Consider the following 17,199-nt stretch of genomic DNA (forward strand, 5'->3'; position numbering starts at 1 on the left):
TTTCCTGTGCTTCCTGCAGTGACAAAGTGATATTCCTTATTGAAGGAGGTGTAACTTAGTCATGGAGATCCACATTCCCCCCGTTCAGAGGTAATTAGAAGAGGGGTAGTGCTCTACCTACAGCAAAAGCAGCTTTATCTCATTGCAACCCGGTTTGAAAAGGCACTGCTATTGAATGTTGAAATAATTGGGGATAGTTTTGTTTTATAAATCCTTTGTTCCTTTCTTCTTGATCATTTTTATTGATGTGGATGTTGCTGCTGTTATGATGCTGGAAAGTCATTTTCTTGGCGCTACACAGCCTAAGCACAAGCGGTGTCAAACACGCTTCTGAAATGTATTGAGCGCCAGAAGTTTCTGTCAGCAAAGTGCATTTCTAAACTGATGATTCCCCTGCTAAAACAAGGGGAAAATTTGGCTTAGTAAAAGAGACCGGGGCAGCTTTGTCCCACAGGAATGAGAGGGTTTGTTTTATTCCCCTGGCACCAGCGGTAGAGAGGGTTCAGGGGTCTGCAGACAGTGCTGTGGGGTCCCACTGCGGGTCCTTCCCGTGTGCACATCACTCCCACCTGGCATCTTTAGGGCATCGTGACAGGAGGGCACTCAGTACCTGCCTGCTCCCCTCGTCTCTCCCGCAGCCAGGCTCTGTAAAGCTTCCGAGAAGAGACTTCGCGCTGAATCCAAAGCTTTGAATTCATTGGAGTCGCTTCCCCCTCCTCCCCGCATCCTTCTCTGCTGCCGGCGCTGCAGCAGCATCCCTGGGGCAGGAGCACCGCCACGCGGGGCGCGGCCGCAGGCACAGTCCGCGATGGCTGCGGGACCCGCGGGTGGCACAGCGCGGGGCTCGGGGCTGCTCCTCGCCGTGCGGGACCTGCTGCGCTGCGGGTTCGGGTGCCCCGGGGGCTGGAGCAGCTCTGTTCTGGAGCCAGGCTGAGAGAGCTGGGCTGGGTCAGCCTGGACAAGAGAAGGCTCCTGAAGGGGAGACCTGAGAGCAGCTCCAGTGCCTAAAGGGGCTGCAGAAAACCTGGAGAGGGGCTTTGGACAAGGGCCTGTAGGGACAGGCTAAGGGGAATGGCTTGAACCTGCCCGACGGGAGACTGAGATGAGCTCTTAGGCAGAAGCTCTTCCCTGTGAGGGTGCTGAGGCGCTGGCACAGGGTGCCCAGAGAAGCTGTGGCTGCCCCATCCCTGGCAGTGTTCAAGGCCAGGTAGGACACAGGGGCTTGGAGCACCCTGCAGTGGAAGGGGTCCCTGCCCATGGCAGGGGTTGGGGCTGGAGGAACTTTAAGGTCCCTTCCAACTTAAACCATTCTATGATTCCATGATTCAGTGTGGGAGTCGCCTGCTCCTCCTGGCTGCTTTAAAAAGAAAAAGGAACTCTTACAGTAATTTACCTTAAAATATCATGGAGCTATTTTGTGCACCCCAAAGCAAAGCACGGAGGATTCATGGCACAGTGAACCCCTAGTGCTGATCCGATGCCATCACAGCTAATGCCGGCGAGTGAGGGGCTTGGCTACTGACGGATACAGGCAAACTGCTCTCCATTGATGCCAGAAAAATGAACGCTGACTCGAAATTTGACATTTAGCCAATGCCCAGAGTAGATGGCTTCATTGATTCACAGTGAAGGGACGGGGACAGGGGGAGCTCAGGGACACACACCTTTGCCAAGAGCAGGTTTGTCTCCGCTCTCTCCTGTCACTCTCCATCTTTCCCAAGCATCTTCCCTTCCCTTGCATGCAGGTGTTGGATAACTGGGACTTTCGTGTTGGAAAAGGGATAGAAGGAGTAAAATTCAAGTCTGCCTGGGTATCTTGGTGGTGTTTCTGTTTTTTTTTCCAGGGAATTGTTGGGGATGATGGTGTGAGAAGGGGTCTGTGTTTTCTCAATGCAGAGCTCAAGCTGAGCCCTCCCACTTCACCCAGCACAGGGCTTTGGGGCAGTTATCAGCCTTCAACTGCTGCCCTTTCCCTGCAGAGCCATGGTGTGCTCCTGTCACATGAGGGGCTGTGCAAACTCCCTGCCCCAAAGTGCTGGTGTGGTGTTGAGCACCCTCATGGGCTGCTGAAGTACCTCTGGAAACAGAGACAGGGGCACTGGAAATGCTGGAGATGAGACATGTCCCAGCCCTGCTGCTGCCCAGGGGCAGTGAGACCAGCACGGAGCTGGTGGAGCTACACAATGAGTTTAAAAGGACCCATCTGCTACTACCATGGTTTGAGATACGTTATTGATGAATGGGAAAACAGGAAACCGAGATTCCCAGAGAAAAGGTGTTACTTTGCCCTGAAATATCACCTCTGAGAAGAGCTTGGCAGAGCCTGAGGAGGCAGGAGGCTTCCCGGGCCTGGCCACCAAACCTCAGCTCCGCAGGGCAGACTGGGACTGGGGCTGGTTTAACGCCTCGTGCCTACGTTAGAGCACAGATGAACAGAAGGCAATAATGACACTTCTGCATGAGGTTTTTCTGCACAATCGGCAGTTTCTGACATCAGGCAGACCGGGGGTAGCCAACATGATGCAGCAACAAGCGTTGGCAAGAGGCCTGTCCCTGGCAAAGCGTCCAAGTCTATTTTCATTTGTTTTAGAGACAGTTTCTCACTCACCATATGTGTGCAGCTGGCTCCTGCGCCAGCCCCGCAGGTCAGCAGGAATCTTTCCATGACTCCAGCATCGCTAAAATAACAACCTGCTGTTCTGCAGAGGTGGGGGGAACGGCTGGGAGTGAGGCTCTGTCCTGGGCTATGGTATCAGAGCAGGTGAGTGTCCCCACCATAGGATGACGCATTTAACCCAACCTGTTGTGGGGTAACTGGGATCCCACCACACTGAGGCTGGTCCTTCTGCCCCGTTCCCTGTGGCAGGTGGGAGCAGTTTGCAGAGTGGTGGGGGGCAGGCTGCCCCCAGCTCCCTGGGCACCCCCAGGCTCTTCAGTGCGGCAAATGCTGGTGGCAGCAGAGGGCAGATTATTATGCCAGAGCACACGCCGAGGTGTCATGTATATTGAATACATCAAACATTACTGTCTCACCAAGCCTCACACGGACCATTTATTTCTTTAGAAACTGCAGACTGCTCTAGTTTTATATTTCACAAGTCACCTGTAAAATATCTACCTATAAAAGTGTTCCAGGAGCAGGAATTCCTGCAGGGACACGGCAGCCTGCCCTCCTCGTGCTCTGTAGCCTTACCCACTGAGCTGGGATATCTGTTTGTGCTGGGCACTGCTGCAGTGTGGATTTTACTTGGGGGTGTGGATGCATATACATCACTCCCTTGGTTTCCAGCGCTATTGAAATCCCAAATAACACCCCAAGCCTTCCCGAGCAGGTGAGAGGACCGGAGAGATAGGGATTCTGAGTGCTGCAGTATTGCAGTGCTGCAGAAGTGGGAATTAGTTCCACTTTCTGCTACATAGGTTTTTATTTGATTAGTCTAATATACTGCATTATTATTTACCACATGCAAATCCCTCCAAACAGATTAAAGCTGACGTTTCAGCTAAGAGACGAGATCTGGAGAGAAGAAATAAGGAAAAATTATTTCACAAGCTTTTGCACTTGAGATTTGTAGGGAGGATCGATTATGTTTAAAATTTAAAGCCCAGACCTGATCCTAAATCTCCTTTAAGGAAAAGGAAAGAATTAATTCCTTAATTTGTTATATTTCAGCTCTACAGGCTGGTTCAGCAAACCCCAAGGGAGTTTGCCCAGGACACTTTGTTTTGAATGGTGGGTTTGGATATGACTGGAAGGCAGCAGTGAATGCAAGGCTGAAAAATACCATGTTAACACATTTATTATCTTTAAGACCTTACGAATTATGGCTCTCTGAATGGCTCTAGCAGCACTGAGCAAGGAGTTGTTTTCTGGGTCAGTGGAGGAAATTTGTTAGCGAGCTCTCTGGCTGTCCTTTTCAGCACACACAGTTTTATTTACTGATTTCTGCTGGGGACCAAACTGCGCTGAGTGCTCGACGTTTATAAAGCACAACCCCCATTTCAAATGAACGGTGACAGAAAGGGGCAGCCAGCCTGTGGGAAGTCTGGTTTGCAGTGGGAGAGAGGAAAAGGGAGAGTTTTGCAGTGCTGAGATCAGTCCCACAGCAGCTATAGGGACACGGTTATTGTTTTGTTAAACAGGTGTGGAAAGGTTAAAGAGCAGCTAAGGGTGTGATTTCCAGAGGTGCAGGTATTTGATGGGGTTGAATACCTTACAGCCTCCTTCACGTGGACCTGTAAATGAGAACCTCCCCATAAAACCTTGCTTATGCTTGCAAAATGGAGATGTTTAGCTCTCCACAAGTAATACTATCGAAGGCTTTTTCTAGACAGGGGTCAGACCCATTTTCTTGTAAGTGCAGATCCGTCCAGAGTGCAAAAGGATTGAGCAAAACGACATCTCAACATTACAGGGTTGTTACTCCAGCTCCAGCCTAAATGACTTGACCCAGGCTAAAGTCTGAGCTGGTGCCAGAAAGCAGGGCTGGAACTCGCAGATCTCTGTGCTCAGAGCAAAAGATGACAGTCACAAAATGAGTTCAAAATGTGGAGAGAATGTCTGCGTCAGTTTGAGTTCCTCGTTCAGCTCAGATGGAAATGAGATGGACTCAAGTCATTCTTCCAGAGCAGGTCTAGCAATGACAGGCATTTAAAACCATCACTGGACAAAATTCCCCCCCAAAATGGGAATAAGAAGATGTTTTTATTATAAACCAATGGTGGCAACTCAGCTGTTATTTTCTTGCTCTCAGCCTTGAGAGCATGTCTCGCGTCCCCATCTCAGCACGTGCCTCAGCGGCCCCTCGTGTGCCGCACCACAGTAATTCATCATTACCCAGGCTCCAAATTATTCTGGTGTTGATTAAATTAGTAAATGCAATCACAATCTGAAGCAAGTTAATTGAGAGAATTTATTTGGCCCTGACAGTTTTATGCATGTTTGATTAAGTATTATAAGGTTTGGTTTTGATTTTGCATAATTTCACTTTAAATCCTGCACTGGGGGGGGGGCCATCAACTATTAATGACCAAAACAAACTCTTTTAAGATGCATATATTCGTGATTTATTCCTAAACGCAATATCTTCCCAATTTGTTTTGTTCTGTTGCCAAAGTGACAAATATGTTGAAAGCAATATTTTGAGCCGTTGGCTTCACGCTATAAATCTTCGGAAATGTGTACAATTCATTAAAAGTTTTGAAAGAAGTACAAGTTAGAATTTATAGTGCAACAAGTGACATATAAATGTGTATGTTTGTCTTCGGAGCCTGCCATAAAATACATCAGCTCTGGCTGGGCGCTGTGACTGGGACTAATGGCCGCTCTCTGGGCTGATGATAAGTTTCATCACAAATCTTCACCGCTGTCAGCACAAAACTGTTCAATCAACAGGAATATGAGTTGTGTCTTTAGTAAAATTAGCACAGGGAAGAAATACAGCCCCGAGCGCTGCCGGGTGCTGTGGGCGGGCTCCCTGCGGGCTGAGCCACCGGCACTCCTTGAGGACCTTACCTCTGTGAATGTCAAAGCTTTACTTCATGCCTGGCCTGAGGACAGGTTGTTCTTTGTGAAGGTATGTGTGCATTTAAAGCAGGAAAGGGGTCAGGATGTGTCAGGCACCTTGCTTTTTTGTCATGCTGACCTAAGAAACCAAACAGGTCAGTTTTGACATGGACGCTGCTGCACCACACCCTTGCACACATTTAGGTTGTGGGGCTGCTCACCGGAGCTGCCTGGGTGTTTTTGGAGGACGGGAAAGACCTTTCCTACCCCAAGGGGATCCTGCAGGATGCCAGGACCCCCCTTTCCAGAGTTACAGCATCCCTGCCATTCTCCGACAAAGGCAAAGCTGGAAAGCCAAAGTCCTTTCATCCCTGTGCTGCTTGGGCTGGAATTCCCAGCCCTGGGCTGTGGCTCCAGTCCCAGGCAATGGCAGAGGGACAAGCGGAACGTGGCCCTCCTGCTCATCTTAGTCACTGAACAGATGTTCCCAGTTTCAGGCTGTTGAGGAAGCATACCAGCTTCGCCTCCCTTCTCCCTCCCACCGGGCCGCGTGTGGGAGACACACGGCAGCAGTCTGCTGGGAGTGCAGCAGCACTTGGTACCTCGCCTGTCACCTCCCTTCGATGCACGTCCTGCACCTCAGGCCCTGCGTTGTACACGCTAAGGAGAACTGCTCTGCAGGCACAGGGACACACCAGCACCGAGCACGGACACTGGTGGGCAGCGCCGCGGGTCTCAGCACTGGCAGATGGACCCGGTTGTGATTATTTAATGTTATTCCACACAACAGTGCCGGGACAGCGAGCGGGGCAGGGAGCCAACGAGACACTTCTGTGTGCCTTCCAGGACGGAAAGCCGTTCCTACTTAAATTCAACGGAAGACAGCAGAGAGGACGCTTCTTTTCCTCCCCTTTATTTTGCTTTTCAATACCGCTCCACCTGTTTGTGTCGTAGGAACCTTCTGGCTCCTTCTGCCCTCCCCAGACACCTGGGTGTGTGCGCATGTGATGTTACCGCCTAAGCGCGTTCGAGCTCCTCCGGCGGGGTGAGAAGCACCACGGGCTCTCCCGGGACGCAGACTCCTCTAACGTGCAACTGCCCCCGGTGCAGGAGCCGAGCCCGGAGCCGAGCGCGACCCTGCAGGCTCCGCACACCCGGCCCGGCCGCCATCGGCCCCGGCGCAGGCCTCGCCCCTCGCACCCAGCCGCGTTACCCCGGTAACGCAGCGCCCTCCCGCTTCCGGCCGGCGTGGGCGGTGCGGCGCGATGACGCCATCGCCGCGCGCCTCCGCGGCCGCTCCCTGACCGTCGCCGCCGCCGCTGCCGCCACCGGCCGGACCGGCGCGCCGCTGCCCCCCCGCACATGCGCATTGCGGCGCTCGCCCGTAGGCCCGGGCCTTCCACCAGCCCGGGCCCGGGGCGCCTGGGCTGGGCGGGCGCCGCACGGCGGGAGGCCATGGGCAGGACGGTGAGTGCGGGGCAGCGCCCCGGGGCTGCAGCGGGGAGGCCCCGCGGGGATCGCCCTCGCGCTGCCTCAGCCCCCGTCTGCGCCGGGGCCCGCAGCGGGGGGTTCAGGTGCGCCGGGCCCGGGCGGGGCGGCAGCGCCAGGTCCCCTTCCGGGCCTCGCGGGGCAGCGTGGCCCGCGGGGTGGGGGCGGGCGCGGGGCCTGCGGCCGCCGGGGCCGCTGCGAGGTCCGGTCTCCGGAGGGGGCTGTCGGCCGGGCCCGGTGGCCGGGGGCGCTGTCGCTGCTCCCCCGCCCGCTCCGCGTTGTCTGAGCCGGGCTTCCGACCTCGCCAGCCACCGGGAAGTCCGGGCCGCGCTTCCTGCCTGCGGTTCTGTTGCCAAGTCGATGCGGTTTGGTTTAGGATCTGGTAGGATGTAGGAGGAGTTGGAATTTCCCCTCCTTCCGGCGCTCCCTGCTTTCTGTTATCAGCGCTAACCTTTATTTGTCATTGTCCCCAACCTTCTGGGGCTCCTGGAACACTTGGGTCCCGTGGGACATGCCCGATGGGCCTGTTTGTGACCGTGAAGGCCCTTCCATCATTCCTTCTCCTCCTCCACGAAGTACCCGAGTAACAGCAGACCTGCCTGGAATGTGAGATAGAGGAAGGGAAGTGGGGCTGTGTTTCCATAGCTTCCTCCTCACCCACTCCATTTTGAAGGAGAGGAAGTGAAAATTCACCCAAGTGAATAATTCCTCGGATTTATGACCTCCTCGTGAGGCCGTTGTTAATGTGACGCTTTGCGTGACAGCAGCATGGCTGGCACGGGTTGCTTGGGCCTTAGAGTTGAAGTCCTTTGAGCGGTAGGATGACATCCAGAAGAGCCTGATGCAGCTTTCCAACCTCACAGCAAGGTGCTTTAAAACAAAAGGGCCCCTAAAAAGATGATTGTGAGGAACTGGGTCTCTAGATCTGTATCTAGGCATTGTGTGCCAAAGTACAGCTGGGGGCGGGGTGGGGGGGCTGCTTTTCCATATTCTGTTTGGAAGATGTTGGCAGTGGGTGCTCTGCATCGTGTTTCCTACACCCTAGATGGATGTTGATGGCTCTGGTAGGAGAAAGGGACTGACAAGAGTATTCTGTGATTTTCCTGTCTTTATCTGGCATTGAGTACAAGCTGGGTGATTCTCTCTGGCACATGTCAGCAAGCTGTAAGACGTGTTATTGAGTGTGGGATTCCTCTGGGAATCTTTATGGGATTAACAGTTTGTGCTTGGGGAGGGGCCTTGTCATTCTGAACTTCCTAACACACAAAATGAGCAAATTGAAACTCACTCTCTTGTTTTATCTTTTAGATCAACTCATATGTAAAGTGTTGTGAGTCTCTGAAGCACCTTAGCAGTTTGTTTCCCTCTTCCTAGAAGGCCAGGTGTCCCAGGAAAACCTCACTTGTCTTGGCACAAGAATTAAGTGGCCTCAGGACCGGCAGTGGATTCCTGACCTCCTGCTGAGTGGCTGCAGCACCCTTAAAATGTAATATTTCAGAGAGTTTATTTTATTCTGACCATGTCCCTCTGCTCGTGGCTGTCCCAGTGTTGATACTGGAGTTTGTCTAAAGAGCATGAACCTGCCAAAGACCTGTTGGTTATTTGATGGGCAGAGTACATGGGAACAAGCTGCTGCTGTTCCCAACAGGAGCTCTCCGCAGCTGAGCTGTTCAAGTGCTTCTCTTGGGTTCATCTACTGAAGGTTTTTTCAGGATGAAAACTCTTCCAAAGCAGGGCTCAGACGTGAAGCCAAGGTGTTGGGTTCACTTCCACACACTGCACCTTAGGCGGGCAGGGTTTGGCTCCTCACACAGGCACAGTGGTGCTGAGTGCCCTCATAGTGGGTGCTCTGATTTCCCTGTGGCTCATGGGGACTTGGCTTCGGGAGCTGTGTAAGAGTTTGCTGGAGATGTTAACTGTCCTTTGCGGCCTGGAAAAGAGGTTGGAAGGAGGCTGTATCAACAGAAATAGCATGTTCTGAGTCCAGAGTATATGAATTTTAACCTATCTTGCTAATTTAGTCCACCAAAAATGCCTTTGAAGGCAAACACAGAGCAGTATATACAGAGCATGTGGGAAGCATGTTTGGTTGCAGGCTCCAGGCACAAAACTGTGTTGATTTTAAGTAGTGTTGGTTTAGTATCTGACCAAATTACATGTCTTGCAAAATACATTCTTGTAACACACTTCCGAGCTGATGGCATTTCCTTTCTACAGGCAGGAAATTATGGCAAAGCAGTGCTTAAAATTACGAGGGTGTCTTTGAGAACTGAGAACAGACCTCAATTTCCTAAATTCCTTAATCATAAGTTAATCCAGGCTCCTTTTTATTCACCCCTGATTCATGCAGAGCCAGCAGGTTGCCTGCTGATTCCTGGCAAAAAGGAGTTGAAACCTGGGGCCACGCAGAGAGCAGAGCTGCAATTTCTATTTGCAGGGAATTTAAGGCAGGAAGCAGTGAAGACTTAGGCAGTGATGCACATTGTATCAGACGAGGGTTTTGCTATCAAAGTGCAGTTTCCTGCAGCCTCGTAATTTACTCTCTGATGAGTTTTGTTAGTAGCAAAGTAAAAACTTCTTGAAGTCAGCTTCATATTAGTTTTAATTTGAAGTGTAAGAGGATTTCTAGTTCAACAAAGGCAAGATCTGCCCAGCTCTGCAGCCTGGGTGTGCGAGGAGGCCGGGGAAGTCCCCGTCGTTTTCAGCATTATCTGATGAGTGCATTGTCATTGTATAATTCCCGGAATTTGGCACATTGTGAGCCTGGGGTGAAGCAGAGAGCAGCTAAGGGGCTGCTGCTCATCACTCACACAACAACAATGGGTGTGTGGAAGGATGTTAAGATTATAAATCCTAAACACTCCAGAAGATCAAGATATTTCACTTATCTCTGCAGGTCCCAAAGGGAGAAAGAAACTAGTGGATGTCTTTGAAAGGCTGTTTGCCATGGGAGGCAATGACAGGGAGAGCAAGGGGAGGTACATCCTGCAGAGTGTGAAAAACACGATTGCCTCATTGTTCTTGCAGGACCTGCCATTCTTTTCAATTTGTTTATTTGGTGAAGCTTTGCCAAGTTTAGAAATGAGCAGGAATCTAAACTCACCGCTGGGGCTGGGCGGTGGAATTCACTTGCAGAAGTACCTGGAAAATTGGTATTTTCCTTTCAAAGAAACATGAATTAATATTACATTATTACGTTAATATTACTACATGCATGGGTGAACTGCTGCAGGGTGGCTCTTTGCTTAAGAAGGATCTGTGATTTATTCCAGAACAAAGTTGCTCACTTTCCTGCGGTAACACTGTGAAGCTTCTAACAGGTTACAGCTAGTGCTGACATTGCATGTGACTAGGGAGCTGTGTGCAGTCTGACTTGGTGACGATGACTTGTATCTCTGTATGGCTGGTAAACAGTAACCAAAGAAGCAAAGTGAAGTTGCTGAGTTTTGCAAAGCAGTTGTAAGTCACAGCTGAGCCTGGAGTATCTGCTGTGCTGCTCTCCTCCTGCTGGGGCTACTTAAATGTGTTTTCCTTCTCTGCCTTCCTGCAGGTCTCTTCCTTCCTGGAAATTCAGCAAAGAGTTAGTGTTCCCGGGCTGTTGGAGCTCTTCCATGTTCATGGATAATATTTGATATGTGCCCTGTAAATCCTGCCCTGGGACTCGCTGACCGGTGGGGTGCCTGATGCCGGTAATCCCCATTCCCCGCCGGGTCCGCTCGTTCCACGGCCCCCACACGACCTGCCTGCACTCGGCCTGTGGCCCGGTGAGGACCACTCACTTGGTGCGTACCAAGTACAACAATTTCGACATCTATCTCAAATCCCGATGGATGTATGGATTCATCCGTTTCCTGCTGTACTTCAGCTGCAGCCTGTTTACCTCCATCCTCTGGGTGGCACTCTCTATCTTGTTTTGCCTTCAGTACCTTGGCATCCGGATCTTTCTGCGTTTCCAGTACAAACTCTCCATCATCCTCCTCTTACTGGGGCGAAGGCGTGTAGACTTCAGCCTCATGAATGAACTGCTCATCTATGGGATTCATGTGACCATGCTGCTAGTGGGGGGGCTGGGATGGTGTTTCATGGTATTTGTGGATATGTAAATAAAACAAGCGCATGTGGGCTCAGAAGGTGACTTTTCTTCTACCCCCAAACCTGTCGATAGCCTCTCTTCTTTTTTATATAGATTAATTTATTTAGCCGTGCTACTTTTTATGGATGAATTAACCCCCTTGTCTCTGCAATTTGTATCTTTTTGATGGCTGAGGTGCCATTTTGGTGATCAAAGTGCAACACTCCATTGGGCGGATTTTAATTTGCACAGTGCAAGTTAATATAAGTGTCTCTAGTTCAGAGGAGCCTCGTGCTGCTGTGCCTGTATTCCTGTGGGCATGGAAAAGGCAGGGATTTATCTGGAGGACAGAAGCCAGATACTTGTGCACCCCATGCTCTTGATCCAGCTTCCCCCTTTTTCTAAGAATATTCCTTAATGTCTCAGGCATGTAACATGCATCCTACTTGACCAGTGTTATCCTTTCTCTGTGTAATCTGCAGTTTGCATATTCCTAACTAAGAATATGGGGCTAAATTCAGCAGTGTAGGGGTTTGGTTTTTTCCTGTTTTGATTTGTGCAAGATGTATATCTGACCCACTGTGCTGTTCTGTTCACTTTAATGTAATTCTGTAGCTTTGGATGGCTTTGTCCTTTTCAGGCAGTTAATGCTGAGTAATTGAGTCTTACCCTAATAGAACAAATCCACGGGAGTGATGGGAGCAGAGCTTGGCATCATGTGCTCTTGAAATTCCCTGTCATGGCAAACATGTTCTCATTTTAAGTGATTAAGGGGAACCCATTGCACTGGTCCTTAGCATCCAGATCTTGGCATTTGGTTCTGCTTTCCCCTGAATTGATTAGTTCCAGTTTTCTTGCAGAGGTACTTCTGTCCCATGGAATATGGTGAGATGGGGCTGTTGTACTCAGGAGAGGTTGAAAGCAGAGTACAATCTGAAATGGCAATATCTCTGCAGTTACAGAAAGCATTCTCCTGCCTCTGCAGCACTGAGTGGGATCACTGGAGACTTTTGCTAACAGCTCAAGAAGCGAGTTAAGCATTAAGCTCAGTTTTACTGGTCTTGATCAAAGATGTCAGACTGTTCGTTTGCAGGCAGTCAAGTGAGTTTGTTTACAGAGGCCAGAAGCTGGCCTAAAGTGTTTTATTCTGGTTTGTTTTTCCTTATAATGGAATATTGCTCTTTTGCCTGTGTTCTTTGAAGAACTGTTCAAAAACAAATTGGTAAAAGTGATGGATACCCTCTTCCCCGAAATCATTGGAGTCAATCATAGTGCAATAAGCAAGACTGGAAATACGTGACTGTTCTTTTATGATCTCTTTGGTCTGAGACATGAATGTGGTTGAGAACAAAGCCAGTTTGTGCACAGAGAAGGATGCTTCATATTTCAGCTTGTGAGTACTGCAGTCTTTTGCTGGCTTACTTTGATTTGTAGGCTTAATGGATGCAAAGTAAAGGAGCTGCTGTCTGAAGCCCAAAGCTAAAGCAAACCTAGAAACTCTCTCATTATCAAGTGTTACAGATAATGCAGAGCTGGGTAAATGACAGACCATGGTGGTGTGAACTTTAGGTTAGCCCCATGAGAGCCAAAGGCTGTTTCTACAGGCAAGATGCAATATATCAGCAGATGTCACAAACTGGTGTCTGGAAGTTTCCTCCCAACTGTGGAGCTCCCCAGAGCTTTGTTCTGGGATTGGTCTCTGGGCTGCAGGTCCTCATGTGCTGCACGTCTGAGCTACAGCTTGCTCTGTGGGCAGAGAATTCCCAGTAATTCCCAGCCCAGTGCTTCCTTCCCCTGTACAGCTGTCAGCCCAGGGCATTGCAGCTCTGCTCTGCAGACTGGGACTCAGGGTGGCTGTGCTCAAACATTACTGCAGGAAACACGTCACAGATGGCCAGCAAACAGCCCTGGTGCGAGCTGAGAGGCCAACAGGACCCCAGTGAGGCTCAGCTGGGAGCAGCTTGCCCTTCACAGGAGGCACAGTATGAGGTTGGATGGTAGGACCTCCTTTCACCTTGGAGTAGCTGTATTTCAGCACTCGCTAGAGTCATAGAAACCCAGGTTTGAGTTGGAAGGGACCTTAAAGCTCATCCAGTTCCAACCCTGCCATGGGCAGGGACACCTTCCACAGGATGCTCCAGGCCCCGTCCAACGTGGCCCATAATGATGAGTAAAAGGGTGATTCGTGGTACATGTGGGCACTGCTGTGCTCCCCACCCATGTCAGCTCAGCTGGTGGGTGCCCTGTGACGGGTGCACTCAACTGCTTGACCAAACCAGTGGTAGTTTGGTTCAGGCTTCTGGAGGAAGTAAAAGTTGAGGCTGTGACCGGGTCGTGAACTTCTCCAGTTCCAACCTGTTCTTTGAAAACCCACGCAGGAACAGGGTGACACCGAGAGCTTTGATGTGTCTGAGCCTGGAAACCGGAACACTGGTCATGCGATTAACACATGAATAGCAGGTGGTTCTTCAACACTGATTTGGTCATGGAACAAAGGAGGCTGTGGGTACAAGGACTCTCATACTTACCTTTTCCATCCCATGTAATTTGACTATGAGCCAACTGCTTTATTCCATAAATACGACACTGAGCTTTTTCTGAGCATTCCCTGCTTAGCAGCTGGCTGCATGGCAGTGATCCCCTCCTGAGATGGGATGTTTCTCAAGGTTAAGAGACCCCTCACTAACTGCAGATCTTTGGTAAGTGACTGATACTGCTCCTAACCTTGTATTGCAGGGCAGTAAAATCCTGTGTTGGTAACTTTGAATCATTATTATGTCCTGTGTGCAGTAAGTGATAGATTGACCCTTCCCATCAGACTCTGTTAAGCCCCACTTTTACACCTTACTTCAATAAACCCACTTTTGCTGCTACTTTTGGCAGTGGTTCTTCCAGCAGCCCGTATCTGCTACATGATGCTCCTGCAATGACCAAACAAGGGCTTCTGCGTTGTGGTTTATTGCCTTACTGCACAGACTTCCCACCAGCCCTCCTCATCCTGATTCAATAGTGTGTGTTGAGGAGAAAGTATACGTCCTTCTCAAACCACAAAAAAGGAGGATTTGCCAAATGCCCAGATGTTCCTCAAGAGGGGACTTGGGGCCGAGTTGTGCAGAAGACAATGGGAAATGATTTCCTAGTTGTCTTTAGCAAGGGCAGCCAAGTACCTACTCTCCCAGTGCCCTGAATCTTGAGTCTCTAGTGGCACACCAAGGTTGACAACCCCAAGGTTCAATAACTGAGAAGGAGGCCTCAACTCTGAAGTTCAACATACTCCATGCTTGGTCATTACCATCATAGAATCATAGAATGGTTTGGGTTGGAAAGGACCTCAAGATCATCCAGTTCCAACCCCCCTGCCATGGGCAGGGACACCTCATACTAAACCATGGCACCCAGGGCTTTATCCAACCTGGCCTTGAACACTGCCAGGGATGGAGCATTCACAACCTCCCTGAGCAACCCATTCCAGTGCCTCACCACCCTAACAGGAAAGAATTTCCTCCTTAGATCCAATCTAAACTTCCCCTGTTTAAGTTTGAACCCGTTACCCCTTGTCCTGTCACTACAGTCCCTGACGAAGAGTCCCTCCCCAGCATCCCTATAGGCCCCCTTCAGATACTGGAAGGCTGCTGTGAGGTCTCCATGCAGCCTTCTCTTCTCCAGGCTGAACAGCCCCAACTTCCTCAGCCTGTCTTCATACGGGAGGTGCTCCAGTCCCCTGATCATCCTCGTGGCCTCCTCTGGACTTGTTCCAGCAGTTCCATGTCCTTTTTATGTTGAGGCCACCAGAACTGCACACAATGCTCCAGGTGAGGTCTCACTAGAGCAGAGTAGAGGGGCAGGATCACCTCCTTGCAGTGCTTAGGTGATGCGATCCTACCAGTGTAATGGGGAACCCATGCTCCCTTCGAGGCCATGCTGGCAAGGCAGAGGAATTAACTTCCAAATCATTTGGCATATGATATAATAATGGGAACACTTTAGATCCACACGAGCGAAGCAGTGTTTGGCACCTTCATGGCACTTTTCAGAGCGTTTTCCAGCAGGAGCTCATTAAACCTCACACATCCCAGGAGGTTGCAGGATAAGCAGGATCTTGGGAATAGTTCCCAATTTAAATTCAGTGGGTTTAAAGTTGAGATTTTAAGGGTTTTTTGAAAGCTTTTGGGATAACTTTGCCAAAATGTTTTTTCTCAAGGAGCTGAGATTCTTAAACTTTCTTATAAGCTCAAGGGGAGCCTCAGCCGAGGGAGGGGAAAAGAGGTACGAAGTATGTGTGAAGAGCAAGCTGGTGGGGTTTTCCCCATTTACTTTAATTGAAAAACCTGGCATGTTTAATAAGGGGGGGGGGGGGAGCAAAACTTCATAGAATACAAATAAGGAAACAGAGGAAGCTGAACTTTCCATTTCCTTTCATGTTCGGGTTTTAAATCTTGCTATGACATTTACTGGGTTAAAAATGACCTCAAGAGTGATTAGGAGAAAGACCAGAAATCCTGATTTGGGAGAGCGCGGCCATCTCAGACCCACACCAACCCCTCTGGAGAGCTTCCTGCTCGCTCCAGAGCATTGCAGATGTTTGGGCAGCAGAGTGGCTCAGGCTGCATTGCAGACCGCAGCCCAAGGATGAGGATACGTGCAGTGGCAAAGCAGTTTTAGCCTGTTGTTTAGCCTGGGAATGCATGAACGAGACTGAAGTGCTGGAGTTTCACCTTGTTAAACGCTGCAGAACATGGCACCAGCTGGTGTTTTGGGTGCCTGTTAAATTCTGTATGAAACATGCCACCTACATTAAACTTACTTTTTTTTTTACCATGTTGATGGATTGATTGCTTGGGAAGAAAAAGGAGGAATTTTGTCTTGTGATGCTGGTATCACTCTGATGTGGGGATGTCCGAGAGCCTCTTCCTCTGTTTGTGCTGGTGCAAACAGTCAGAGCAAGTGCATGGTGAGGAGAATCAGGCCCTTTGTGGTCATGTGTCAGAAGCATCACTGAAAGTGTGGTGAAATGCTTCTTTTTACCTACTTGGAGAGTCATTCAATGATGGCTTGTGTCTGCACAGCTCAGCCTCAGATGGCTTTGGCTCTAGCAAGCAGATAGGATGGTCCACCACGGGCACTTGAGTGGCTGGAAGGAGCTCTCACTTCACAGTGAGGTGCACATCAACTAATGACTAGAAGGTGCTCTGTTTCCTCCTTTTCTTGCATCAGGTGAGCTTGCAGTGCAGAGCTGCATCGTTTCAGGACACAGTGGTGATGCTTCTTATGGGATTAAAGAGGAATATTTCTGCTATGATGGACTTTGTAATTCCTATTGTTCTTATGTGGAAAGTACTACAGTGATGTGCAGCAGCATAAAACCCGAAGACATGCTGGATGGGACTTGTGTGGTGACTGGCAAGGTGAGAGCCAGGGGAGGCACCAGCTTCAGAGAACCAGTAGGGGGGGGAACTGGAGAAATACTTGTGTTGATAGAGCTGCCCACATCCCCATGTGTGTATGAGATGCTCCTTGCTGTTATCCCAACATAACGGTGGAAGAATCACTGTGGAGGACTTGAAAGAAAGCAAAAGGAGGTTTCCAGAGGAGGTAATGATTTGGGCAAGGGTGGATGTATTTGCACATTCAGTATTGCATAGGAAACCGTAAGCAGTGCTGCTAAACGTGGCTGATGTTTTAGCACAATGGCAGATGGCAGAGTTGGTTGGGTGCTGTGGAATAGCGGACTCAATGATAGTAAAAAGCTCAGGAATGTACTATAGAAATGTGCACTTCCTATTATTAGTGTTAGGTTTAAATACATCTCTTGAGCCTTTGCCATCTCCTGGGGAAGGACTTTTTTGCTCAGGTCCTGGAGAGGAGACCAGCCCCTTACCCCAAAGGGCTTTACTTGGCTGGAAGCTCATTGTAATTCTTCCCAGGCTTCTCATAAATCACTGATTCTGTTTCTTTCCCTCTGGAGGAGGTAGGAGACAGCATTTACTATCAGTTGTGGAAAATAACACAGGACATTTACTTCCAGGAACAGCTTTGGCTCTTCTGGAGCCTCCAGCACACACAGATAGCATGCTGTTCCAGGGAAGACGCTGCTGGAAAATATGAAGCCTTGTTATCTTCCTGGAGTTTTATT

General features: G+C 49.9%; 1 protein-coding gene across 3 annotated transcripts; it reads left to right on the forward strand.

Moving 5' to 3' along the window:
- The first annotated feature begins 6,774 nt into the window (after positions 1-6,774).
- Positions 6,775-11,153, forward strand: TMEM250 (transmembrane protein 250). 3 transcript variants are annotated; one of them, XM_065695615.1, is made up of 3 exons: positions 6,775-6,973; positions 8,303-8,480; positions 10,545-11,153. In XM_065695615.1, the coding sequence occupies exon 3, from the start codon at positions 10,678-10,680 to the stop codon at positions 11,095-11,097; it is 420 nt and encodes a 139-aa protein (XP_065551687.1). In that variant the 5' UTR covers positions 6,775-6,973; positions 8,303-8,480; positions 10,545-10,677; the 3' UTR covers positions 11,098-11,153. The 3 variants fall into 3 exon arrangements, with proteins under 3 accessions (XP_065551687.1, XP_065551688.1, XP_065551689.1); XM_065695616.1 differs by having other exon boundaries at positions 8,369-8,480; XM_065695617.1 differs by lacking the exon at positions 8,303-8,480.
- The last annotated feature ends 6,046 nt before the right edge of the window (positions 11,154-17,199 follow it).

The sequence above is a fragment of the Lathamus discolor genome, chromosome 15 (genome assembly GCF_037157495.1).
Source record: "Lathamus discolor isolate bLatDis1 chromosome 15, bLatDis1.hap1, whole genome shotgun sequence".
Classification (NCBI taxonomy): Eukaryota; Metazoa; Chordata; class Aves; order Psittaciformes; family Psittacidae; genus Lathamus; species Lathamus discolor.